The sequence below is a fragment of the Protopterus annectens genome, chromosome 15.part0 (genome assembly GCF_019279795.1).
Source record: "Protopterus annectens isolate FY-2018-M chromosome 15.part0, PAN1.0, whole genome shotgun sequence".
Lineage (NCBI taxonomy): Eukaryota > Metazoa > Chordata > Ceratodontiformes > Protopteridae > Protopterus > Protopterus annectens.
Genome location: NC_056749.1, coordinates 201,485,378 through 201,512,384, shown reverse-complemented (window position 1 = coordinate 201,512,384; position 27,007 = coordinate 201,485,378). Strand labels below are relative to the sequence as shown.

At 45.3% G+C, this 27,007-nt stretch overlaps 1 protein-coding gene across 1 annotated transcript in view; it reads left to right on the top strand.

Moving 5' to 3' along the window:
- The window catches only part of MSN (moesin), a 580,418-nt gene that overhangs the window by 421,927 nt on the left and 131,484 nt on the right, over positions 1-27,007 (top strand). Inside the window, exons 9-10 of the mRNA XM_044057701.1 lie at positions 1,423-1,553; positions 26,417-26,577. Coding sequence (XP_043913636.1) covers positions 1,423-1,553; positions 26,417-26,577 — 292 coding nt within the window. The remainder of the gene's footprint in view (positions 1-1,422; positions 1,554-26,416; positions 26,578-27,007) is intronic.

The following is a 27,007-nucleotide window of genomic DNA, read 5'->3' as shown; positions in this document are numbered from 1 at the left end:
AGATGTAGTTAGGCTAATAAAGCCAAACCACACTAACTGTGGAAATGCACTTTTTGGCCGCCTTATTGACCTCATCAGACAAACCACTTATTCTATGCTGTTGTTTCCTCCCTTTGGTTTTGTAGCGCAGTACACTTCCCGTTGTGCTCATCTGATCATGTTGTATGGGATTGAGAAAACATTCACGCTTCTGAGATGCGAGTTGGTCACTGCTTGTCTATTCCTCCTCTTCTTTCAGGGTGGGCTCTGAAGGCCAGTTTGGACAGCCATGCTACTGTTAGAATTTGAATCACCGATGTAGCAGATACTCTTTGTGTACTGCTAGACTTGCTTAGATTTCACGTTTCAGTGCGTTCATTTACTGCTACTAACATTTTGCAACCTGTTAGTTTCTCATATTGTTGGATGCTACTTTCAGTGAACGTTTCAAATTCACGATAAAAAAATACTGCTCAGACAATACAAGGATAGTATTCGACAGATGATTCCTTGTTTTTTTCTGCTTAATGTATCCATTTTATTCCGATATCCTATTCACTAGTTGATGCAAGTTAGTGGATGACTGGCAAACTTAACATTGGCATTGCTTCTGCTTTCAGAAAAAGTGCTTAAGTTCATCATTAATCTTACTCGGATGTTTCTTGTATGTATATGGGTGAAAACTGTAAACTTTCATCGTGTCAGCAGCATTAAATTGAGATATATGGGTATGATCGCAACAGTTTACAATGAAGCAGGAATAGTCTATTGTTTTAAGTGGCTTTATATTTAGTTGAACCAGTTTTGAAATTGGAAAGATTTTGACACTGGGGAAGTTTCTGTTGACCCCTAAGGTTGTGCAGTTTCAGAGTTAGTATATTAGGTTTGTGTGTGGAGTTAGTTGGAGGACTTGACACCCACCACCCCCCCCCCCTTCCCAGTATGAGAACTGAGCAGTTAACCATTAAGGGTTACTTCTAACTGTTGTCAGTACAGTTGAGATTTCAAGAAACCTGAAATGTGTTTTGAGTTGCCTGTTACTAGATAAAAATAACTCCTTTGCTGGCTAAACAAAATCTCCCATTTCTAATGGTGGTGGTTTTCTTGTCTAGTAAAATTGTTGTATGCTATCTGAATTGCACATCAGTGTATATCCTGATCATCTGCTCATACAGTGGGGAGATCAGGATATACATCAATGTATATCCTGTTCGTCTGCCCACTGTACGAGTTTGCATATGCTCAGTTTGAACTAGGTTTCAGTGCATGTGTCCCGACACGTGCACTCACACTGCACATCCATATACTGCTGCAACTCTGGATTTAATTGACATTGTAGCTTTCCTGTTTGGAGCTATCATTGGTTTAAGACTGTTTATCTTATGTTTTTTTGAGGCACTACTACGCATTCTTCACTCTCGATAACCTTGCTGTGTATTTTAGGGCTTTGCTGGAAAATGAAAAGAAGAAACGAGAGATTGCAGAGAAAGAAAAGGAGAAAATTGAGCGTGAAAAGGAAGAGCTTATGGAAAGGCTTCGTCAAATAGAAGAGCAAACAAGAAAGGCTCAGCTAGGTAAGAGTTATTCATGGTGTATCTGAACTCTTGCATACTGTTTTGTCCACATGAAATGAACATTTTACATAGCACACATTGACCATTTGTGTCATCAACCATCATTCTCTTCTTAAAATATCAGACTTTTTGTTTAATTATTAGTTGTTAGCCACTACTTTGCAAGGCCTGTTTACAGAAGGGGACTTAAGGAAAGCTCCTCTAGAATGGGCAACACAGCAGGGGGAATGCAGGCAGTACGAGAGCTGACTGCAGTGAGACATTAATTGCTTCTCTAAAACAAGTCTGCACGTAATGTACTGACTACAAAATAAGATGGCATTTCATTTTGAAGCAGTTAGGGTGTTTTCATTGAGATATTGCTTAATCCAGTCCATTTAAATGGTAGGACTAGTAGGTCTTGTCAGCATTTACTTGGTATTTTTCCAAGTTTGCCATGTTCAGAACTCTTAAGTATGATAATGCTCCACACTTCCCTTTCTTGCCAGTTCTCATTTACGTAACAGCAGGCATTGGGAGGTTCTGGCAAGCTGTTGCTTTTGATCTGCAGTTTTTTGGTTCAGTTCAGATCTTTTACTTTTTTGTAGTATAGTGGTGACCTTTGTAGTCAGTGGTCCTTGTGTCTTCCTGCCATGCGGAGGATTGCGACCAGCCCAGTTTGCACATATTCTCTTCATCCCTAGTTGATGTCTGATGGCCATTCAGATGCCAGGGTATAAGAGGGGAGTGCTTCAGTGCCATCTTCAGTTCTTTCCAACTTTGCATTCCATTGTGCTGCCACATGTACCATATACTCAGACTGTTGAATGGTTTCATTTTCTCCAGAGTTTCTGCAAACAAATTTGAGGTTACGTGCCTTGTTGGGGAATTCTTTGATCATCGTGCATACAGCTGCAGTCATAACAGATGGGTTCTCCTGCCGTCAGGCGGGTCCTTGGTCGGCCGAATTCCAAAGTCTAGGTCCGGCATCGGTTGTCATCGCTTCTTCCCTGACGTCAGTGTGACAGGGGTATAAGAACCAGCCAACAACATTTTCTTCAGTCTTTCTTGCCGCGCGGTGCCCGAAGCAGAAGCAGTTCGCAAGTGCCGGTCGGCCAGCTCCTGAGATTACGAAATATTTGAACCGAAGTCTTCTTAAAAGTTAAGTACCCCGTTGGGGAAACTTTTTCTTGCCTCAGACCGATGACAGACAAAGTTAATAATTGTATTTCTTGTGGGAAGCAAATACCGCATAAGGATTTCTATTCCCTCTGTATACCTTGTTTAGGCCCAGATCACGACGTCTCGGTCTGTCGCTTTTGTGCTACATTCAACAAATGCACTATCAAGCGTCGGGCGGAGTTCGCCCAGCATTATTTTGGGAAAGCATTTAACTATACTATGTCGTCGGATACTCCGACTCCGGTTTTGTCTAAAAAACCGCAAAGACAAGGACCGGCACTCTAGGTCCGCGGCCTCTACCGACACCACGCCAAAGCCGACTACACGTGGTCCGGTTCTCAGCGAGGTGACTACGCCGCCCCTGATTACCGACGACACATCCTTGGCGGTGTCTCCTGTACCCAAGGTCGCAGGCTCCTCGGCCCACACCCTGACTACAGATACCGAAGCCATGCTTGGAGTTGAAACACAGAATGTGGACAGGTCCACCTCCACTCAAGGTGTCTTCAGACCTTCCTCTTTCTCCATCAAGGCTTTCACCAAGTCTAAAGCTACCATGCACCTTAAGAGACCAGCTACACAGGGCCCATCTCCAGGCCCCATGCCTAAAAAACGGATGCTTAAAATGGCTGAGGATTTAATTACTCTAATCAGAGGTTCTCAGCCACCTCCGGACAAAAGACCCAGAGTGGAGGAAGATTCCTCCTCCTCTGATCAGGGCTCCATTATTTCAGAGCACTCTGATTATCAGGAACAGTTTTACTCCCCTTTTGAAGACTCTGATGCAGAGGAATCTATTCATTCTGTATCCCCCCCCCTGAGGATTACTCATTTGGTGAAACTCTGCATACCTTAAGGGAACACTTCCACTGGGAAGGCCAGGATTATTCAGATTCCAAGAAAAGGCTCAGGGAATTTCTTTTGTTACCCCAGCACAGGCCTCTGGCTATTCCTCCTGTCCTGGACATCCTAGATGTTTACTCGGAGGCCTGCCTTAACCCGGACTCTCTTTCTCCAGCTCCAGTTAAGCCTGACAGGTACTATAGGGTTCCTGACTCGCACCAATTTCTATACAAAAGCCATGCTGCTGACCTAGAAACCATCTCACAGGGGCCCAAGGGAGTTAAGGCCTCCATTGCCAAAAACCCATTGCCTTCTGAGAGAGATTCCAGATCCTTAGAAAGGTGGGGGGGGGTATATACCTCTGCTACCTTATCCATGAGGGCCTTGAACTGTCAGTTTCATATGCTAAAATACCAACAGTTTCTGTTATCTCAATTGAAAAGTAAAATGTCACAACCTGAACAACCAGACATGAAGGAGTTGCAGGATTTGATGCATAGTGCAGAAGTGGGTAAACATACCTTACAATGTGGTTTTGATGCTCTAGAGGCCTCCTGTAGAGCTGCTGTTACAGGCTCAGTCATACGTAGGCATGCCTGGCTCAAGGAACAAGCCTTGCCTGATCATGTCAAAGCTAAATTACTAGACTCCCCTCTTCAAAAGGATGTACTATTTGGGGCAAATGCTGAGGAAGTATTACGGAAAATGGAGGAAAAGGCTAAATCGATGCAAACTGTGTGAGAATTTCTGCAGGTTCAACCCCCACGTTTTAGTAGAAATTGGCCTTCCAAAAACTGGTCCTTTCCTGCCACAGACAGACCCCAAAGAGGCAGATACAGGTGCCCGAGGGGCAGAGGGCAAACACAAGGCTCGTACAGAGGCAGACAATGGCAAGCTCCTACACAGAGAGGTGGTGAGGACAACTCGCAATCTTTCAGAAAGCAAAACCGGTGACTTTCCCCTTTGCATGCCAACTAGGTCTCAAATGGCAGCCCCCTTAGGAGGAAAGCTGGCACTATTCTCAAAAAATTGGCATATTGTCACAAAGGACAAATGGATCCTGAACATTATAAACAGAGGCTACAAATTCCATTTTCATACCCTTCCAAAAATGAAAGGCATGCCAAACCTGCCACACAAAGGGCAGAGGCACAAAAGCAAATTTCAGATCTTATAAACATGAAAGCTATTCAAGAGGTACCTACGCACGAACAAGGTCAAGGGTTTTATTCCAGGCTATTTTCTGGTACCAAGGAAGGGAAAGGATTGGAGACCTATTTTGGACCCATCCATCCTAAACACATTTCTACTCGTACCAAAATTCAAGATGCTCACTCTACAGCAACTTCCCATGCTGGGCAAGGAGTCTTCGCTGGTAACATTGGACCTCAAGGAGGCATACCTGCATGTCCCAATCAGACAATTGCAGAAGATACCTCCGATTTCTTGCAGGTTCAACCCATTATCAATTCTCTGCATTGCCCTTTGGTTTATCTACTGCGCCCAGAGTATTCACGAAATGCTTGTCATCAGTAATTGCCTACTGCAGACTTCAAGGGATACAAATATACCCTTATTTGGACTGCCTGATCCAAGCGGACAGCAAGCACATTCTTCTGAAACATCTGGCTTATGTGATGATGTTATTAAAAACTCTAGGATACACAGTCAACAAAGAGATATCAAGACTAATACCCTCTCGGAAGATAATTTTCCTGGGTGCCAATTTGGACGCAAACACCCAGATGGCCTACCTCACGCCAGAGAAGCAGGGGCAACTAATTCAATATTTCAGAACACTGGCAAATTGCACCAGGCTGACTGCAAGGAAAATCCTGCAGGCTCTGGGATTCATGGCATCTTGCATCTTAGTAATCCCATGTGCAAAGCTGCATATGAGAACTACAGTGGTACCTAAAAAACATATGGTCTCAACACAGCCACAGTTTGGAAACAATAATACCACTAATTCCATGTCTGCAAAAGGAATTTCTGTGGTGGGCTCAAGCATGCCAAACACAGGTCTTCCATTCAGCAAGCCTCAAGCAAATAAAAGTCATCACAACAGACTCCTCGGACTACGCCTGGGGGGCGCACATGACAGACCGGTGCATTCAGGGCAAATGGACCCACAAAGAAAAGCACCTTCACATCAATCAAAAAGAAATGCTAGCAGTGATAAATGCTATTACAGCTTTCAAGGACCTTCTACAACCAGGTCAGCTATTGATAAGAACAGACAACTCCACAGTTATGTGGTACATAAACAAGCAGGGAGGAACACATTCTTATCCCCTATGCAGACTGGCCATGTCACTTTGGAACATGGCCATGGACTTACAAATGGAACTATACAAGCACAGTACTTGCCAGGCAAGGAAAACACGCTGGCAGACAACCTAAGCAGGAATATGACAGATCTACACGAATGGAAGTTGCATCCAAAAGTTTTTACAGAAGGCCAGACATCTATTTGCCTCCCACAAAAATCATCAATTGGCAAAATTCTGCTCAAGGATCTTCCATCCAAAGGCCTGGAGAGTGGACGCTCTCTCTTTCAGTTGGACATCAATGACCGTTTATGCCTTCCCACCTCTTCCTCTGCTGCCCAAAGTCCTATTGAAGACCAGAGCAGACAGATCACAGATGATCCTCATTGCTCCGGACTGGCCAAGGCAACACTGGTACCCACTCCTGAGGAGCCTGACGCATTCCCCACCATGGACCCTGCCTCTAATGCCTCTTCTGACTCAGCACAGCTTCAAAACTCTTCAGTCAGCTGAAAACACTCAATCTAGCCGCATGGAAGATTCCTTAGCATCGCAGCAGGCCCTGCTCTCCAAGGAGGTGCAGGATGTCATTTTGGAGGCCAGAAGGCCATCAACTAGAAAAGCTTACTCTGCAAAATGGAAACGTTTTTGTGTTTGGAATGAGAAAAAGGGCCATTGCCCTGGAAAACTGAATTTACCTCAAATACTACAATATTTGGCTGAACTGCTAAGCAGTGGACTTTCGTTCTCCTCCATCAAAATCCATGCCTCAGCCATTTCTGCAGAATACAACACTGATCCACCTTTATTCTCTCACCCTCTATTAAGACAGTTCCTCAGAGGGGCTAAGAATTTAAGACCTCCAAGGAAACCACCAATACCTGCTTGGGATCTTAATTTCATTCTGGAAAAACTTGACACTGCCTCCTTTTGAACCAGCTGCCTCATCAGATTTACAATATTTGTCCTGGAAAACGGCTTTCCTACTGGCTATCACTTCAGCTCGTAGAGTTTCAGAACTACAGGCTCTTATGGCTGTCCAGCCTTTTATCTTCCATCAGGACAGAGTTTCATTACGTACCAACCCGTCCTTTTATGCCTAAAGTGGTATCCAGGGTAGCTTTAAATCAGGCCATACATTTACCTACTTTTTATCCTAATCCTCAAAACAAAGGGGAGAGATTACTGCATTCCTTGGACATCCACAGACAACTGCGTTATTATTTGGACAGAACAAAATCTTTCAGAAAATCAGAACAGCTTTTTGTGGCCTATGCGGTAGGAGCTCAAGGAAAGTCAATATCCAAACAGACAATCTCAAAATGGATAGCCCACTGCATACGCTTTTGCTATTCCTTTCATGGCAAAACTGTACCTACAGGAATTGGAACTCATTCTACCAGGGCCACAGCCACCTCTGCAGCCTTCCTCGGAGTTCCTACCAAGGATATTTTAGAAGCAGCCACTTGGAGTTCTGTGCATACCTTCTCTAAGCACTACAACCTGCCATTGTACTCCAAATCTAGAGCAGGCTTTGCCACTGCAGTCTTGCAGGGCATTTTGGCTCCTCCTAGCTCCTAGTGCCTACCACCCCTTTCTTAGCTTTGGGATTCTACCCATCTGTTATGACTGCAGCTGAATGCACGATGAACATAGTACAGTTTTGTACCTACCATAAATGTAGATGTTCGAGTGCTAATACAGCTGCAGTCCAGGTTTCCCTCCCTCCTTCCCCTCTAGGGGTCTTCTTTTATGGTGTATTTGCTTGCAACTACTGGTCTTTGATTATATTGCATTGCATTAATTACATAATTTTATGTATTGCCTTCTTTCTGAGGGCACCTGACATCTGGGGCAAGAAAAACTGAAGAAAATGGTGTCGGCTGGTTCTTTTATACCCCTGTCGCACTTACGTTGGGGAAGAAGCGACGACAACCGACGCCAGACCTAGACTTTGGAATTCGGCCGACCGAGGACCCGCCTGACGGCAGGAGAATCCATCTGTTATGACTGCAGCTGTATTAGCACTCTAACATCTACATTTATGGTAGGTACAAAACTGTACTTTCTGATTAATGTTTAAAAAATTTAACTACATGAAGTGTGGGAGACGCATCCCTTGTAAAGACTTTCCTACTTTGTCTGTTTTCTTTGGAGCCTCAGCACATTTCTAGTTGTCAGGTTAGTTTTAGAGCTAAAGCCCATTTAAGCATAGGGCCAAAGTCCACACTGCAGCAACAACGTCCTTGAACCTGGTCCCTGTTGCTTTCCCTTCCTCTTCCAGTACCTTATCAAAATATGAAAGACAAGGGAAAAAAACTTAATCAGTCTGGCTTCCATGGTGGGGGGGGTGTGTAAAGAGATGTCTTGGAAGACCTCTAATACCACATGAACTGTTGGGGTAGCAAGCTTAGAAGCTGCCTGTGTAGAGATCCTTCACATCTGTGCTCACTATGTTCTTCGTGTTTCACTGTTGCAGTCATTACATTTGGGTAATCTGCTGGCAGGTTGCCCTCAGTCAGCCTGATTAACAAAGTCTTGGGTCCTACGTCAGATGCTGTCCCTTCTTCCATGACGTCAGGGGTATAAAACATGCAGCAGACTTCATTACATCAGTCTTTCTTGCCGTGCGGTGCCCGAAGCAGAAGCAGTTCGCACGTGCCGGTCGGCTGACTCCAGTTCTGAAACTCAAACGAAAATTTCAGAAGTCTTCAACTTAAAGCCAAGTACCCCATTGGGGAAACTTTTTCTTGCTCCATACCGATGTCAGTAAAAGTTAATTGCATTACTTGTGGAAAGCAAATACCTTATAAAGATTTTCAATCGTACTGTATTCCTTGCCTAGGCCCTGACCACGACGTACCTTGCTGCTGTCGGTTTTGTGCTTTAATCAGCACACTATCCGTCGTCGGTACATTTTTGCCTCTAATTATTTCGGTTCTCTGTTTAATTATCCAGAAATGTCATCGTTTAGCCTTCAGACTACAGGAATTCTGAAAAAATGCAGAGAAGACAGGCTGCCGAGGTCCAAAACTTTTGACAACTCTTCTAAGCCTGTCGCCAGTTCGCCGGTACTCAGTGAGGCGCATTTGCAGCCCCTGATACCTGCTACTTCTGATTCGCAGGCCTCTACTGAGGCCCATTCGGAGTCTGGTATGCCGCGAGATGCTTCACCTATGGAACCCGTGGATGTTTCTACCTTGGATGGGTCCGGAGCCGCTGTGCAGGCACCGGCTTCTGAGGGTGTATTCAGGCCTACAGATTTGTATATTAAATTGACACTCCATTACTAAGGCCTAAATCTCGATCCATGTCTAAAAAAAGACGCCCAGGCCACATGTTCAGGCCCCTATGCCTAAAAAACAAATGATAAAAATGGCTGAAGATCTTTCTCTAATCAGGGGTAGTCAAACCCCCCCCCCCCAGCCTAGGGCTTAACTTGATTATGAATCCTCTGATCAGGATTCCGTTTCTTCTGACTCTTTAATGACCTGGATTTGTCCATACCTACTTATGAGGATTCCGATGCAGAGGACTCCATTCCCTCTGCTTCCCCTCCTGAGGACCTTTCTTTTGGGGAAACGTTATGTGCTTTGAGGGAGCATTTCCACTAGGAAAGCCAGGAATTTTCTGATTCAAAAAAGAGGCATAAGGATTTCCTGCTTCTACCTTAGCATAGGCCTTTGGCTATACCTCCTGTTCTAGAAATTGTTGATGTATTCTCGGAATCCAGTTTGGCCCCTGATTCTCTGCCTCCAGCTCCTAGTAAACCTGACAGATACTACAAGGTTCCTGAGTCCCACAAGTTCCTTTTCAAAAATCATGTTGCAGATCTAGAAACCATTTCTCAGAGGCCTAAGGGCATTAAGGCTTCTACTGCTAAAAATCCTACCCTCTTCTGATAGAGATTCCAGGGCACTGGATAGATGGGGTCAAAAGGTTTATACTTCTGTGACCTTGGCAATCAGAGCATTAAATTGCCAATTTCTTATGTTAAAATATCAACGGCACATTATTGGACTGCTTAAACAGAAAATGATGATTCCTGACTGTGTGGAAAATAAAGATTTGCAGAATTTAATGCATTCTGCCTCCTGCAGGGCTGCTGTTACTGGGTCTGTGCTTAGAAAGCATGCTTGGCTTACGGAGCAATCTTTGCCTGATCATGTTAAAGCTAAATTGTTGGATGCTCCTTTAAATCAGGACCGCCTGTTTGGCAATAAGGCTGAAGAAGTTCTAAAATAGATGGAAGATAAAGTTAAATCTATGCAAACTGTTAAAGATTTCTTAAGTGCAACCTCCAAGATTTTGTAGGCATTGGCCTACTAAGAATTGGTCCTTTACAGACCCTCTCAAGCTGAACCCAGACACAGCAAAAACCCCAAGTTTCAGTCCCAGGGTACTCTCAGAGCTAAGCAGTTGGGGCCTCCACCTCCAGATGTGGAAATGACATCCCCCTACAGTTAACAGTCTCAATTACTTCCTTTTAAAATGACCAAACACTTATCTTTCAACCTCCCCTTTGAGGGGAAAGATTGCTCTTCATGCAAAGAACTGGGAACTCATAACCCAGGACAAATGGGTTTTAAATAGTGTCCCAGGGATACAGGTTTCATTTCCACGCATTGCCAACGCCAAACGGGTGGCCAGACCCTGCCCCTAAATCAGTGAGCAGAGGCTCAAAAACAAGTACTTTCTTAAGCATGGGGGCTATTCAACTGGTGCCAGAAGAGGAAAAGGGACAAGGTTTCTATTCAAGGCTTTTTCTGGTACTCAGAAAAGACAAGTCCATGGCGTCCAATCTTGGATCTGTCTACTCTAAACACCTTTCTGGAGATTCAAAAATGCAAGATGCTGACTCTTAGCCAGTTACTTCCTATGCTAGGCAAAGACACCTGGTTGGCAACTCTAGATTTAAAAGCATACCTGCACATCCCAATCAAGGAATCTTGCAGAAGATACCTACGCTTCAAAGCAGGCTACTTGCATTATCAGTTCACTGCACTGCCCTTTTTCATGTCTACTGCACCCAGGTATTCACAAAGTGCTTGGCTCCAGTTATTGCATTTTGCAGGCAAAGAAATATTCAAATATATCCATACCTGGACAATGTCTAATTCAGTCAGAAAACCGGGGCATACTTTTAAATCATCTGGCATTTGAAAAAAGGGTTCTAAGTTGTCTAGGGTACACCATAAACGAAAATAAATCACAACTGGTACCCTATCAACAGATGACATTCCTGGGTGCAAGCTTGAATACAACTGCCCAGATGGCTTTCCTCACACCAGAGAAGCCAATTCAGTTGATAACTTGCTTCAAACAAGTGGCCACAAAAAAACTATCTGCAAGACAAATACTGCAAGCCTTGGGGTTCATGGCCTCCTGCATTCTTCTAATTCCATATGCAAGACTGCATATGAGGAAACTACAGTGGTATCTATGGAGTCTATGGAGTGAACATTGTCACAGCTTGGAAACTATGATTAACATCATACTTTGTCTACGCTTGGAGTTCCTATGGTGGGCAAAAGCCTGCCACCAAAACAAGGGATTACCATTCACACTACCCCCTGCCTCCCAAACCCTAACTACAGATACATCAGACTATTCATTTGCCAACTTTCTTTCCCAATCCACAGAACAAAGGGGAACGGTTTCTGCATTCCTTGGATGTGCACAAACGACTGAGATTCTACTTGGACAGGACTAAATCTCGAAGAAAATCTGAACAATTGCTGGTAGCATTTGCTGCAGGGGCAGAGGGGAAGGCTATTTCAAAACAAACCATTTCCAAATGGATAAGCCATTGCATTCATTTCTGCTATAAGCACCATGGAAAACCTATCCCATAGGGGATCAGATTTCACTCCACCAGGGCTGCATCTACTTCTGCAGCCTTTCTCAGAGGTGTCCCTACCAGGGATATCCTAGAAGCTGCTACCTGGAGTTCTGTGCATACTTTCATCTGGCATTATCATTTACCACTTTTCTCTAAATCCAGAGCTGGCTTTGCCACTGTTGTTTTACAGGGCCTTATAGCTGGCCCCAATGCTGTATAAACTCCTCCTCCCAACTATAGCTGTGGGAATCTACCCAAACGTAATGACTGCAACAGTGAAACATGAAGTACATAGTACAGTTGTGTACACTTACCATAAATGTAGATGTTCGAGTGTATTCACTGTTGCAGTCCTGGTTACCCTCCCCCCAGCCCCCTAGATCTTCTGACTATTCCTATACTTTCCTTTACTATGCTTAAAAGCCTTTTTGGTGTATTTGTTTTTGGTTGGAGGTATACTTGTGTTTATTTGCTCCCCATAAGGGGGGCACCTGACATCTGGGGCAAGAAAAACTGATATAATTACGTCGGCTGTATGTTTTATTCCCCTGACGACCCGACGTCATGGAAAGAAGGGACAGCATCTGACGTACGACCCAAGACTTTGTTAATCAGACCAACTGAGGGCAACCTGCCAGCAGATTACCCAAATGTAATGATTGCAACAGTGAATACACTCTAACATCTACATGTATGGTAAGTGTACACACCTGTACTTTTTCCAGAACACCTAGTTATAGGTGCTTTTGCAGCCCCTATTCTAATTACCATGCCCGAGCTCTCTGGTGTTGGCTCCACGTGAGGCCACCATGGCAGCAGGCTTTCCCTCTCTGCTGTCTCAGATGTCCAGGTCTGTTGGGTCTGAGGTTGCTCAGTCGGTTACCAGGGAAGAGAGCATCTTCCATGGCTGCTCTACAATAACGCACACCTTTAACATGGACCAAAGCCATAGTCACCTGATCTTGGCCAGTGTCGTCCTGTTTCTAAATGGATGCCTAAACCAAGGAAATCAGCTAGCTACCTCAGCCTATTTCCCAGTCTTCAGCTACTTCTACCCAGGTTGAAACTCGGGACCTCTTAAATTTGCTCAGGAATTCATGGACGAAAATCTAGGGAGAGCGGGTGCTATGCACTACCTCAGTAAGCCTGTAAGTTAAAGAATCAAGAGAGGTTTCTTTTCAGGAGTAGTCTGATTTTTCATGATCTGAGGATGTCTTATTTTGAACACCTCCCCTCATCAAACCTATTCAGATTCTGACTCAAATGATTCCCTTTCCTCTGATCTGCCCCCGGAGAGTTTATCATGTGAGGATAAATAACATAAGATGGCGGCTTTTCAGTGGGAAAGAATGGAATTCTGTCATGCCCAAAGTCAGTACAGGCAGCTTCTAAACTTGCTATCCCACCAGTCCATGTGATATTGGAGGTCTTCGAAGACTTCTTTGCACACTCCTCCCTCAATCGTGGAAGCCAGACTGATTAAATTTATACACACAATAATTGTACATACAAGAACCCAAAACTGACACCTCCCTAATCTCTACTGAATCCACTAAGGGTGCACCTAAGTCGTCTGCTACTAGACACCCCCTACCTAATGACTGGGAGGGTAGACTACCAGACTGGTTCGGAAGAAGACTTGCATATCTTCTACCCTCTCTGAGGGAACTCACTTGCCAGTTGTACATGTTAAACTGCTTGTTCCTTGCAGGTACAGTGATTTTGAAAGCTGAAGGCATTTCAGATAATGTATTACTAAGGGGCGTACAGGACACAGCTAGAGTAGCTGTCCAGGTTTTTAGACACATTCTGAAGTGTGGTTACTATGCTTGAGATGCATCATGCAGAGCAGCTAGTGCTGGTTCTGTTATTCACATGCACTTCGATGAGGTCCCAGCCAGTTTGTAACCAAGTTAAGTTCTAACTAGTGGATGCCCCATTGGCTTAAGAATTCCTGTTTGGTTCTCCTGCAGAAAGGGTATTTGAAAAATTAGATAAAAGTGAATCTGATAAAATGAGAATTTTATTTTCTCTCTCAAACCCTGAATTATAATGGATATTATCCTTCTAAAATTTGGCCTCTGCCTCCTAGCCAGTGAAAAGAAAGACCATGACAGTCCAGGAAATGGGGGGGAGAAGTCCAAAGACCCTCTGCTCCCAAGAAAAGATGTCCTAGAGTAGGTAGTCACAGCAAGGGAGTAGCTAGAAGCTTTTGTAATTATGGTGTCATGTATAGTTATGATTTCACTGGCAAAATTATGTATGTAAACCTCCAGTGGTTGCTAAAGAACACTTGACAGTACTACTATCCCCCGGAAACCGTGCTGATTGCTGCTCTCCTGTGCTTGAAAAGAAAGCTTGTTTGGTGGAAAGACACCATCAGACTGAATCCAGGTTTCTCTGACAGAAGACCATAACCACAGATTTCTCCAAAGAAGCACACTTGAGGAGCGCACACAACTCATGACGGGTACAAGTTGTCTGAACCCCAGATCAAAGAAAACTTCACATAAAACCAGGCCTGGCACCCATGTCTGTTGTGGATAGAGGCATCTTTTAAATACCTGGCACTCAATGTCCTCTTTTGGATATAGGATATCATTAATTCTTTTAGGAAGAATTGGCTAGGCTTAGAAAGAGTTGAGAGGCACAGGTAAAAGTTTGGCTGAATGAAGACAGAGCAATAGTTGGTAATAGGGTGCAGGGGAGCAGAGGTATAGTCTTTTAAGACAAAGCAGAGATGTTTTACTTTTCCTGGAGCTGTGTACAGCTATAGTGCCAGATTTAGGTGTGTTCTTAGATGTGTTTTGAATGCCTGTTGGTTTTCAAGAAACCTGAGAACATGTGGGAGGACATTCCAGAGGGTAGATAGAGATAAGAGTGCAAGGAGGCTCCCAATGCATTTTGGGCTTTAGTGACTGAAGTTTCTTTATAGCAAAACGGTTTGGTAGGATGGTAGTGTTGGAAGCATGCCTTTTAGTGCCCAATAGATAAAGTATGAGATGATGATAGCTGCCTATAGTGGAGGTGATGTGGGAATTCAGTCCAGTTTAGTTTAAGGGCAGAACAGTGATGAGTTTTAAAGGGGCAGTTTGCAAGTGAGCTGTTTTATTGTAGCATTGTTATAATCTTTTATTGCGTGGATGTTTTGGGGTTGGTAAAGAGTGTTGAGGTATTTAGTAGGGTACATAGTAGATGGGCTTCAGCTATGATTTCTTCAGGTTAGCTAATCCTTTTGCCCTTCCTAATGTGCAGCTGTGATTGTTGAATACTACAAGCTGTTCTGTTCTTGACTTCTGCAGTTTGTATAACTTTTATAGTAACCCTAATAAAAATGTGTGTGTGGGGGGGTATGTCATAGTTTTGTTTTCTGAATTTGTATGGTCGTAGGCAGTGTATGCTAAAACACACAAGTGCACACGCACAGTTGTAGCAGCCAGTTGACATAAATATTTAAGGAACACGCTATTCCTTAAATATTACTGTTGCTTGAGGCCGTATTTTATATGCCATATAATGGCAAGTGGAATTGCCAAACATCAGGACTCCCGCCCTCATGAACATTCATCACAGTACTAGGCATGATGTTGATCAGAGCATGTCTGTCTCCAGTGCATGAAAAATGATAAATTTTTACAAAGGATACAACTTGTAATAGGCTACAGGTTTCTTGCTTCCCCCATAATTCACTAGTATGGATTATAGATTTAAGGAGGGCAGTACTGATGGAATGGTTTCAGTGGGTAAGACTTCTTCCTGAAAGCAGTATTGGACTTGGGAGAAGAAAGAGTCTCCCTCCAGAAAAAAATCCTGTTAAGAGTACTTTTACAATATTGCCAGTCTTAACAGTGTATTGACCATGGAATTCCTCAGGCTGCTGGGCTATACTATATACTGCATTTTAATGATTGTCTGGCCAGGTTGCAGATGAGAAAGCTCCAGTGGTACCATGAGTAACAGGTTGTCAGCATTTCCACTCTTTGTAAACTTGGATTCCAGTCTCTGTGAAGGACCGAGCATATCCCTTAACAAGGGAGTACCCTTCAGAATGCAAACTAGGTACCAGGTGCTGGAAGCAAATACATCAAGTACCACTTACGGCGCCCACTTAGGGGAACAGAGTGCAGGGTGTTTATGTGCCTCCTGAACATCCATTTGTCCCAAACATAAAGGAAATGACTTTGATAATAGCAGTCAGGACCTTAAAGATGCTTGTAGCAGCCAAATCCCTTTAAGATCATGACAGACTATACCATTGTCATGTACTACATAAGTCAGGACACACACTAATGTTCTGTACAGAGCAGGTGTGAGAGATGGCTCAATCTCATTTGACCCCAGTGGCTTCATACAGTCCCAGACAGGACATCTTGATAAGCTAAGCAGGTGTCCATTGGACCCTAATGACCAGACATTTAAAAAGTCTGGATTTGGTCTACTAGCAGGGTGTGCGAGAGGGACCTTTTTCTTCAGAAAGCGAAGCTTTTGGAAAATTCTCTATTAGGGTCTCAGAGAAGGAAGCCTGGGTAGCATATGCCCTTAACTTTGATAGTCTTAGTTCTATTTTCCCTTCCCTCCAACATTGTTGATGATTTGGGTGGGCAGGCCAAGGATGATTTTAAAAGTATCCTTCTGGCACAGGCAACAGTGGATGTCATCCTGTTCATATGCTGCTGTAGCCATAACATCAGGGAGTTTGCCTCTGGAACTCTCGTACGTCCGGCTATTGTACAAAAGTTAAATGCTACCACTAGGCTGCGTGCGACATCCGGCATCTCTGTCTGAGGACGTCTGGTATAAGCAGACGTCGGCACGTAACCACTTGAGAACTTTTCTGCCGCCTGTGTGACTGCCTGCTCCAGTCGTCGCTCTTTTGGAAAAAGTGACTTTGCACCATCCGACTTCAGATAAGTACCCCTTTAAGGGCTTTTTATTTTTTGCTTGCTACTGCTTTGGGTTCTTGTCCGGTAGGAAGGACAAGTGTAGGTGTGGAAGGCAAATTCCACATAAAGATTCACATGAGCTCTGCTTGTTTTCCTAAGCCAAGATCACCACCATACCTTTTGTAGTATTTGTCGGACCTTCATCCCCAAAACCCTTAGAAGCCGCTTAGCAGGATTGAAGCGGATTGAAACTTTACCTAGAAAACCAAAGACTTAAAGTATTATCTTCTCGTATGGATCCACTATCTGGTTCCTTGGATGTGCTTAGTCAAAAAGAGAAAGTCTAGGCCTGAACAAACTGCTGCGCCCTGCACTTCAACTGTACCTCTCTAGTCCGGTGAAGGGGCAGAGTCCTTGGATCTTCCTTGGGGGGGGGGGATAGCCTGAAGGAAGCAGGTACCACACATGAGGTCATGTCCCGGAGGGATTCGCAGGCACCCAGTTCGGTCACCGAGGGGGACCCAAAGCTCATAATTTCAAAGAGCCTGCATGGGGTCTCTCGAATCTTGTGTATGAGAAGATTTAGCCTCTAATGTAGTGCCAGCTGGCGTCCGTCCCTCCTACCCTTCATCGCATCTCCGATTCTTCATCAGAGTCACATAAAAAGAGAAGACTAAGCATATCTCTCATCCTCTGTCTGCTGTCATAAAGCAGGAATATTTCATGATTTGGTAGGCCAGACCTACTCCCAAAGATCAACTAGCATTCTTCCCATCAGCCCTACAGGAGCTTTTCACTCAGGAAACCATTTAGGAAGTCCGTTCACTTGCAAGGGGGAAAGGGTTCTACTCGATAATTTTCCTGGTCCCCAGAAACAAAGGTTTCTGGTGACCAATTTTGGACTCCTCACACCTAAACACCTTCGTCTGGGTTTCCTCCTTTTAGATTCTTTCCCTACCTACTGTGCTGCCCCTGATTCATCCACAGGTCTTTTTAGTATCCTTGGATATAAAGCATGCCTACTTGAACATCCCAGTTCACCCTCTCTTGAGAAAATTCCTCCACTTCTCAGTGGGCTCTGCACACTTTCAGTTCTGTGCTTTACCATTTGGTCTCTGTACAGCCCCAAAGACTGTTTACAAAATGTCTGTCCCCAGTCAGGGCCTTCGCCAGAACACAGAAAATGCAACTTTCCCCTACCTCAACCTCCTCATTCAGGCCACATCAAGTACCATGGCCTTAACAGCTGGACTTTGCGGTCTCCCTTTTAAGACATCTGGGGGTTTACAGTAAACCTAAAATCATCCTGGATATCCTCACAGGATCAGGTGCTCCTCGGTTTGTCGGATTGTGACAAGGGGAAATAGCCTGTCTTCCCCTAGAAAAAAATTATTTTCACCACTTCAGGGAAATTCTTCCTCTCAAAGCCATCTCAGCCAGGGAATTCCTCTGATCCTAGGATTCATGGCCTCTACCATCCTCCTGGTACCACTGGCAAGGCTACACAAAGTTCCAATGGTACTTATGAACAATCTGGAAGCAACACCTTCATCCCCTGGAGTTCATGATCCCCATGCTCCCATCCCTGGCTAGAGAACTGAATTGGTGGATAACCCAGATTAGTCAAATCCTGGCATGCCCTTACAACCCACAGTCAAATCCTAGCTTGCCCTTACAACCTCCGCCCCACCCCCACCAGGATCTCTACAGATGCATCAGACACGGTGGGGTGCAACCTTAGGAGAATGGAGAGAGGAACACATGGACAGGCCTACTATCATATGTGCTGTCCCATTTGCAAATCCTTCATCACTAAAACACTTCGCAGCCATCTGGCTGCGTTAAAACTGTATTTAGGAAACCAAAGGCTGTGACGTCTCGCTTGGTGTATTGGAAGGTGGAGTAGGAGCAGCTGATGAGCCGCCGCTATCTGAAGGCAAAATACACTTTGCTGTGGGTCCAAGCCTACCACTTTGATAGCTAACTACTTCACATTTAAGGAACAATGCTACAGCAGTGATTGTGTGGCACAAAATGCAGCAGGTAGTGTTATCCCACAGCAGGGGTTTCTCCGGTTCGATCCTTAGCTGGGGTGCCGTCTCTGTGGAGTCTGCACATCCTCTCTGGGTTTTGTGTAGGTGCTAGTTACCTTAAGCATTCCAAAGATGTACAGTAGGTGGATCTAACACTCATGATTGCCAGTGTGTGTGGTATGAAAGAATGACCGCAACACAGCTAGCCATACAGTGGTGTGAACATTGGATGTTATGTGATCCTATCTCGCCTACATTCTGTACTGATGGGCTTGGAGCCGATCCCTCTGCTCCGACTCGGCACGCTATGCTGTAGAGCGAAGCCTCTTATTGGCTGAGCTATTCTCTATCCCAGGATGCACCACCTCTAATCCCCCAGATCTCCTTTGCCGCTTATAAGCTAGGACGTGGTCTCAAACTTGGCTGAGCTAAGTGCTGTTTTTTTTTCTAGTTTTCCTGTCAGGAAATTCTCTATTCTTACCCAAAAGCTGTTTTAACAGCTATTGTTGTTGTAAGAGTGTTTTTTGATATACTTTTGTGGTAAATTTGTGTTTGTTTAGGTTAGAGGGGCCTTCCCCTATTCATTAGCAGTTTCTATTTTCTTTTAAGGAGGTCAAGTACCTGTTTGAGTTAGAGGGTTCTTGGCCCTCCTTTTTTGCTGTTGGTCATAATTGTATTGTACTGGTATTTTGATTTATAGTTTAAAAAAAAAAAAAAAAAAACTTTATTGTTTAAAATCTGTGTTTTTTCTGACTACAGAGTGTTCTTTACCACTGTTTTAGTGACTGTTTCAGAGACATTATGTCTAAAGAACATAGACCCTCAGGGTTTAAGAAGTGCATGAGGTGCAGTTATAAAATGTTGATAACTGATGATCACTCCTCGTGCGTATACTGTTTAGGCGCCAAGCACCTACAGGAGTCCTGCAGCTTGTCACGCCTTTTCCTCTAGGGTCCTCCAAGAGAGGAAGAATAAATTAATCTTGAAAGGGCTGATTAAACCCTCCTTCGAGGAGGCCTTATCTTCCTCATCCTCTCCAACTAAGAAAAAGAAAGCGTCTGCTCCGACCAGCCTGTTGGAACAGACTACCAAGAAATCCAGGCAGGCTTCTCCATCGGCTCCACGGACTTCGGAGCCGAGGGCGGAACGGTCTGCCTCGATGCCCCCAGTCTCGACGACTCTGGTTTCGGAGCCGATGACTGGGGCTTCGAGAGGCGGGTCACCTTCATCAGCTCCACTGATTTTGGAGCCGATGAGGGTTGCCGGCTCAGACTCTTCCCCTTCGGCGCCGAAGCCCTCCTCGGCACCAAGGGAAATTGTTTTGGGATCTCCCTCGGCACCGATATTGGTTGAGTCCTTTGGAGCCGATGGAGAAGTCTGTTCGGACCCGATCGGTTTCATCTAGATCTTCCAAGATGTCTGATTCGGACATCGACAGAGTGCTCCTAAGACTTTTTCAGTCTCCTGTGTTCCAAAAAATTAGTTTCGGCTCCAGCCCATTCGGCTTCGGAGCTGATGGCCCACCCTGTAGTTCTGGTTCCTCCTCCAACAGCCTCTGCACCGTTGGAGCCTATGGAGGTTTTCGGGTCGGCCCCGACCCTTACTCCAACCCCGGCTCTCGAGTCTGAGTTCGGTACACGGACCTCCTCTGTCTGCCCCCGGGGGGGGGGGGTGCTTCGGGACTGATGTTTTCAGTTCCACGCCTTCCTCTCGGTGCGTCTGCTGCGGGGGTACCGTCTACTCTTGTGGCCTCGGGGGTTGGACCTTCCCAGGATTCTGGTGGTCCGGCCTTCAGGGCCATGAGGAGTGCGTTAGCCAAATCTTCTTTGGCTACCTCCACGGTCTCACCAGCACCTTTCCTACATACGGAGACTGGGTCTTTGGCAGTCCCCCTGTCCTTAGACAGCGGAGCCCCGGGGCCTGAGGTCACCCCCCACTGGGGTTTCCCCCCCTCCTGGAGGTCCCTCTGAAGCTTCTTCAGAGGAACCCCCAAGGAAAAGATCGTGCGAGAGGAAGCACGTTGACTCCCCCTATGAGTCTCACGTGAGACACTGATCTTGATGATGCAGAGGGGTCCCCTAAGTCGTCCTTAGATGATGTCTCCTTTGCAGACATCCTGGAAGCCCTCAAACAACGAGGCGGCTGGCATACCAAACCCCCTTCTGCTGATGAGTCGGTGTTCCTTAAGGCCTTCGGGGCTCAGCCCTCCGACTCCTGGGTGTCTCCGCCCTTCGAGCTCCTAGATTTGATCTGTCGAAGGGCGTGGGAACATCCAGACTCTGTGGAACCGGTGCCTGCTCACCCAAATAAGTTCCTATCAGCACCCCCAGAGAAGAAGTTTTTGACAAAAGGTGTGGCTGTAGATGCCTTGGTGGTGGCATCTGCTACCCAACAAGATGTAGCAGAGGCTTTGACGTCCGTCCATCCTCCTAATAAGGAGTCTAGGAGCATGGATCAGTACGGGAAGTGCACCCTCAGTTCAGCGGCCTTTACCTTAAGGTCCCTGAACTATTTAACACACTTCACCAGGTTTCAGAGGGATCTGATCAAGGAGCTTTCAGATACCCTCTTGGGTAACCTACCTGAGCAGCTGGCCCAGACGGTTGGCTCTCAGTTGGCTACGCTGTCATCAATATCTAACTCGTCCTGAGGCTCATTTCATATGCAGCCGAGGCGGTAGAGCGAATGCAGGTATTGCTCTACGGAGGCAAGCCTGGCTCCGCCTGTGTCATTTTGCGGAAACCTTCAAGTCTTCCTTTGCTGACGCTCCCTTTGATGGGTCCTCTTTGTTTGGACCCAAGGTAAAGGACACATTGACCCGCTGCGAGCAAGAAGGTAAGACTTTGACTGCCGTAGGGGCACGATTTTCCACTCCCTTTCGGCCTTCTCCCAAGGCTAAAAGAGGAGGGAAAATGTGGTTCCGTAGATCCCAGAAGTCTTATCCCTCACAGCAGGACGATCCCTCTTCTAGAGGCAGAGGAGGGGGAAATTTTTCTGGAAGATGCCGTCCCAGAGGCGGCAGAGGCCCCCGCAACACTGGAGACCGCGAGTCCTTTCGTGGCTCTTCAGCCTTTCACACACCCTGAGGGATTGCCCGACTGTGCAGCTCCGGAGCCAGTCGGGGGTCATTTTTCGAGGCACCTAAAAGCTTGGGAAGGTATCACTCAGGACCGATGGCTGCTTCGAATTATCGCCGGAGGTTACGCCATCCCTTTTTCTCACTCCCCACCTCCGTCCAAGAAAATCCCGGACCAGCCACCCAGTCAACGGGAAATTGCAGCCTTAGAAGTCTCAAAGCTGCTTCAAAAAGGAGTCATCCAACCGGTCCCCACAGACCAGATCGGATTAGGGACTTAATCAAGATTCTTTTTGGTGTCAAAAAAGACTGGGGACTTGAGGCCCATTTTGGATCTCAGCATTCTAAATCGTTCAGTCAAAAAGTCCAAGTTCCGAATGGTCACCCTACAATCCATTCTCCCACTGCTGGAGAAAGGTGTTTGGATGTGCTCCATAGATCTCAAGGATGCTTATTACCACATCATGGTAGATCAGGAGTCCAGGAGACATTTGCGCTTCAGCCTAGGAGACAGTCATTTTCAGTTCCGCGCGCTGCCCTTTGGTCTCACCACAGCCCCCAGGGTGTTCACCAAATGTTTGGCGGTCGTGACTGCTCACCTGAGGAGTCTAGGATTCCAGGTGTTTCCGTATCTAGACGACTGGCTCCTAACTGCCACCTCCAGGCGTCTACTATTGCAGAACCTACAAGCCACTTATATCACTGGGCACTTCCCTTGGAATCACCTTCAATTGGCCAAAGTCTGTGTTGCTGCCATCTCAACGCATAAGATTCATCGGAGTAGAGATAGACTCAAACCGAATGCGGGTCTATCTTCCTACAGAAAGGATACAAACCATACAGGCTCAAGTCCGAGCCTTACTTCTCAGATCCAAAGCTCCAGCCAGAATGGTCCTGCAGCTATTGGGATCTATGTCCGCCTCTGTTCTAGTCACCCTAGCAAGGTTGCATATGAGAATTCTCCAGTGGCTTCTTTCAACACAGTAGTCCTTTCAGGATCTCCCTCTGTCACCTCATACAGATCACAGAAACCTGCAAACGGGACCTTCGCTGGTGGCTGGTGCCCTCCAATCTGGATCAGGGTCGACCCTTCATTCCACCTCCTCCTATGGCCACTTTGGCTATGGATGCCTCCCAGATGGGGTGGGGTGGGGGGCATTTCCTGGGCAGGTCAGTCCAAGGCAAATGGCGTTCAGAAGATAGTCTTCTTCATATCATCATTTTGGAAATGAGGGCGGTGCTTCTATCGCTACAAGCCCTCCACGATTACCTCCCTCAGGGCATGATTGCCGTTCACTCCGACAGCATGTCAGTGGTCTGGTACCTGAACAAGCAGGGAGGAACCAGATCCTACCCTCTTTGCAGAGAGGCCATGAGAGTATGGGAATGGGCAGTGGCGACCAGACGTTTTCTGATAGCAACTCATATCCCTGGCAAATCCAATGTGATAGCCGACAGACTGAGCAGAACTATCCTCTCTCCTCACGAGTGGTCTCTGAACAATTCAGTGGCAACTCAGATTTTCAGCAAATGGGGAATTCCTTGTTGCGACCTCTTCGCAGCCCCGCTGAACGCGAAGTGCAGAAAGTTCTTCAACCTCACTCCAGCTCCGGGGGAGAGCCCTATGGACGCAGTAGCCCATTCTTGGCCCACCGACTTGCTATACGCCTTCCCCCCAGTTCCCCTCCTTCCCAGAGTGATCCAAAAGGCGTCTCACTTGGGGAGCAAAATGATCTTAGTTGCTCCTTACTGGCCTCGTCAGGTATGGTTCCCCTATCTTCGGAAATATGCACTGGACGGTCCATGGTTTCTGGATCAGATCCCAGACCTATTGATTCATCAGTCGGGACTACTCCACCAGTCCCTTCACACTTTGAAGTTAACAGCTTGGCTCCTCCTTTTCCGACTATAGTCAGGAATCATACCTTAGACCCGGAAGTCATACATATCTTATCTTCGGCCCACAAGTCTGCAACTAAGAAATTGTATACTAGCAAATGGAAGAGATTTGCTATTTGGGCTAAACTCCGGGGTCTGGATCCCATCACTATTCCTGTATCGGAAGTCCTAAAATTTCTAACTTCCCTATTCAATCAAGGTTCTTCAGTCTCTACCATCAAGGTCCAATTGGCAGCTATTTCCAATTTTCGTGAATCTATAAACCCACCTTTGATGAGCAACAGATTGTGTAAGACCTTCATGAAAGGTGCTGCGCTTTTACGACCTCCAGTTTCTCATCCTGCTCCTCCATGGGATCTCAATGTGGTGTTATGTGCCTTAACTTCCTCCCCCTTCGAACCGGCAGCGACATGTGATTTGAAATTTCTATCGTGGAAAACTGCTTTTCTGGTCGCGATTACTTCTGCCAGAAGGGTTTCAGAGCTTCAAGCTTTATCTGTAAAACCTCCGTACCTGGTTTTTCACAAAGGTAGAGTATCTCTCAGGCCTAATCCATCCTTTGTCCCTAAAGTTTGTTCCAGTTTTTGCCTACAACAGTCATTAGAACTTCCAGTTTTCTTTCCAAAGTACTCAAAGCGGAATACATATTACACACATTGGATGTCCACAGGCAATTGCGTTTTTATTTAGACAGGACCAAACAAACAAGGAAAACAGATCAATTGTGTGTCCTTTTCGGATAATAAATTGGGCAAAGCCGTCACAAAGGTCACTATTGCCAAATGGATCAGGGACTGTATTAGTCAAGCTTATTCCTCTTCTAATAAAGAGCTTACGACCTCTGTCAAAAGCTCACTCTACAAGAGCTATGGCTACTTCAATAGCATTCCATTCTAAGCTTGCCATTAGTGACATTTGTGCTGCGGCTACGTGGTGGTCTTCGCGCACTTTCATTTCCCACTACAAATTGGATGTGGCATCTCGGGGGCGAGCTTCATTTGGTTCCACAGTGCTCAGGAGTGTTTTCCAGTGAGCCACCCAGGATTTAGGTGCTAGGGACGCTGTCCCATCAGTACAGAATGTAGGCGAGATAGGATCACATAACATCTTTTAGTTATGTACTCACCATAACTTTAGATGTTTGGGATCCATCTACTTCATTCTAATAACCCACCCTCCTTCCCCCTGCCTTGGAGATCAGATGAGATCGGACTGTCTGAATTCTATTGTTTCGTCTTGAAACATCTGGCAATGTTATATAAACAAGTTATGTGTGTGCGCATGAATGCGGACAAACAAGATCTGGGGGATTAGCGGTGGTGCAACCTGGAATAGAGAATAGCTCAGCCAATAAGAGGCTTCGCTCTATAGCATAGCGTGCCGAGTCGGAGCCGAGGGATCGGCTCCGAGCCCATTAGTACAGAATGTAGGCGAGATGGATCCCAAACATCTAAAGTTATGGTGAGTACATAACTAAAAGTTCTAGATTGTCACTGTTGGTGACACCCTGACCTCATGTGCAAAACGGTGGGGGTGGATTCTAGATAGAACCACAGCAATGATTTCAGCAGTGAACAGTTGTGTAAACAAGCTTACTATAGTTATATTTCAGACAGGATCACTCCTTTCTGCCTTCCTTTGATCTCCTTTCTGTAGACCTGGCATAAGTAATGGTAGAGTGGACCTTTAAAGGCTGTCTTATGCTACAAGGGAGAAAGAAAAAAAATGAGGTCATGGAAGTATAAGGAGGAACAGCCTTTCCTTTGTTACAGTACCTCTCTTGGATGTGTCCTGAACAAAGCATAACATTTTGATTGCATAGTCTGCTCCTTGACATGCTTAGGATACTGTGCCTTTTGTCTTGGAAATAAAAATGTAGGTCATGTAATTTCTTTGGGGCACCAGATCTACAATTTGCTGAAACCAGGAGACATTGTGACATTCTCAGACAAATAATGATTGTACAGGTTGCTGTCCTTTCTAGCCAGGTGCTATGACAGCAAAGGTGAAATCTTTCCCCATCCAATACTGTGTGGATATAAGAAAACTATGGTCAGAAGGAGTTGTGCTGGTCACTGGCTAATCATCTTGAGTAAGGAATGACTGCAGTGTCAATACTTTTGACTGCATGTTTTTATGTTGAATGCTAACTATTGTTCCTGTCTTTTTTAATAAACAAATGAGTTTGTGATTAGTGTAGTCGCTGCCAATTGCAGCAGCCTTACAAGTTTTCTCAAATATATTTAAATGGAGATGGTATTTTCTCATGCTTAAACAATATGAACCGTATTTAAGTCATTATTTCATGATGCACCTAATGGCAAGTTGTATGGTTTTAGTGGCTGAGAAAGGAGCAGAAAGTTTGGTTGGGTCTGGCAACTTTCCTTTTTGGCATGTTTTGCTTTGGTGTTTTATTAATTGGAGTGTGGTTGGACTGATACAGAATCATCTAAGTAGTTGCCAGCAGTCACTATACCTCTTTGGTGCTCTGCTTAGGTCAGAGCTCTTAAGACAAGAAAAAAAGGCATCTGACTTTGGTATTGTATCCCTATAAGGCACTTTCTTCTTTGACTTGTGAATTTAAGAATTTAGATTTTTGCTTCTCTTGGTATTTTTTGACTTCCCTCACACCACTGTTTTTTCTTTGCTGTGGAACTGAGTGCCAGTGTAGCCATGCGAGTCTAAAATGCATCTCCAGCTGTCCTCCTACCCGTTGGTGCATAAAAGCAGCCTTAAGCTGTCGAGCATTGAGTGTACTCAGGAAGATCTGTGTAACTTGGACTATTGTATTAAAACCATGCATATGATTACTGTTTGCTTTGTGTTATGTTGAAAATTCTTTTTAATTTCTTGCAGATTTGGAAGAACAGACACAGCGTGCAATAGAACTTGAACGGGAAAGAAGACAAGCCCAGGAAGAGGCTGAAAGACTTGAAAGAGAACGGCAGGCTGCTGAGGAGGCCAAAGCCACCCTTCTGAAGCATTCAGAAGATCAGCAGAAGAGTCAGGAGCAACTGGTATTTAAACTTCTGACTGCTTAATCTGATTACCAAGCATTTTGTAATAGAAAAGTATTGATTGTAGAAATAAAATTGTGGGAGTTAATATGGTTTGCCATGGGGTGGAATATATAGTAGCTGTAGTTCATTGACTAGGCTATTCAGTGGTGTGGCTGGTAACATGATGGGTGGCTTGTGCCACTGTTTATTATGATCTACTTCAAGAGCTGGTCTAAGTACTGTTTTTTTATGATCTACTTCGAGCTGGTCTAAGTACTAAAGACCACCTTTAGCACTGGACTTTAGACCAACACTGGGGATCTTGGCAGCTCTAGATTTTTTTTTCTTTCAGTACTTGTTAGATTAGAATGACAGGGGTACCCATGTTTAAAATCTGTTGGTGTTACTCAAGCAGTGTTTAGAAGGTTCAGGTTTAAGGTATATGTGC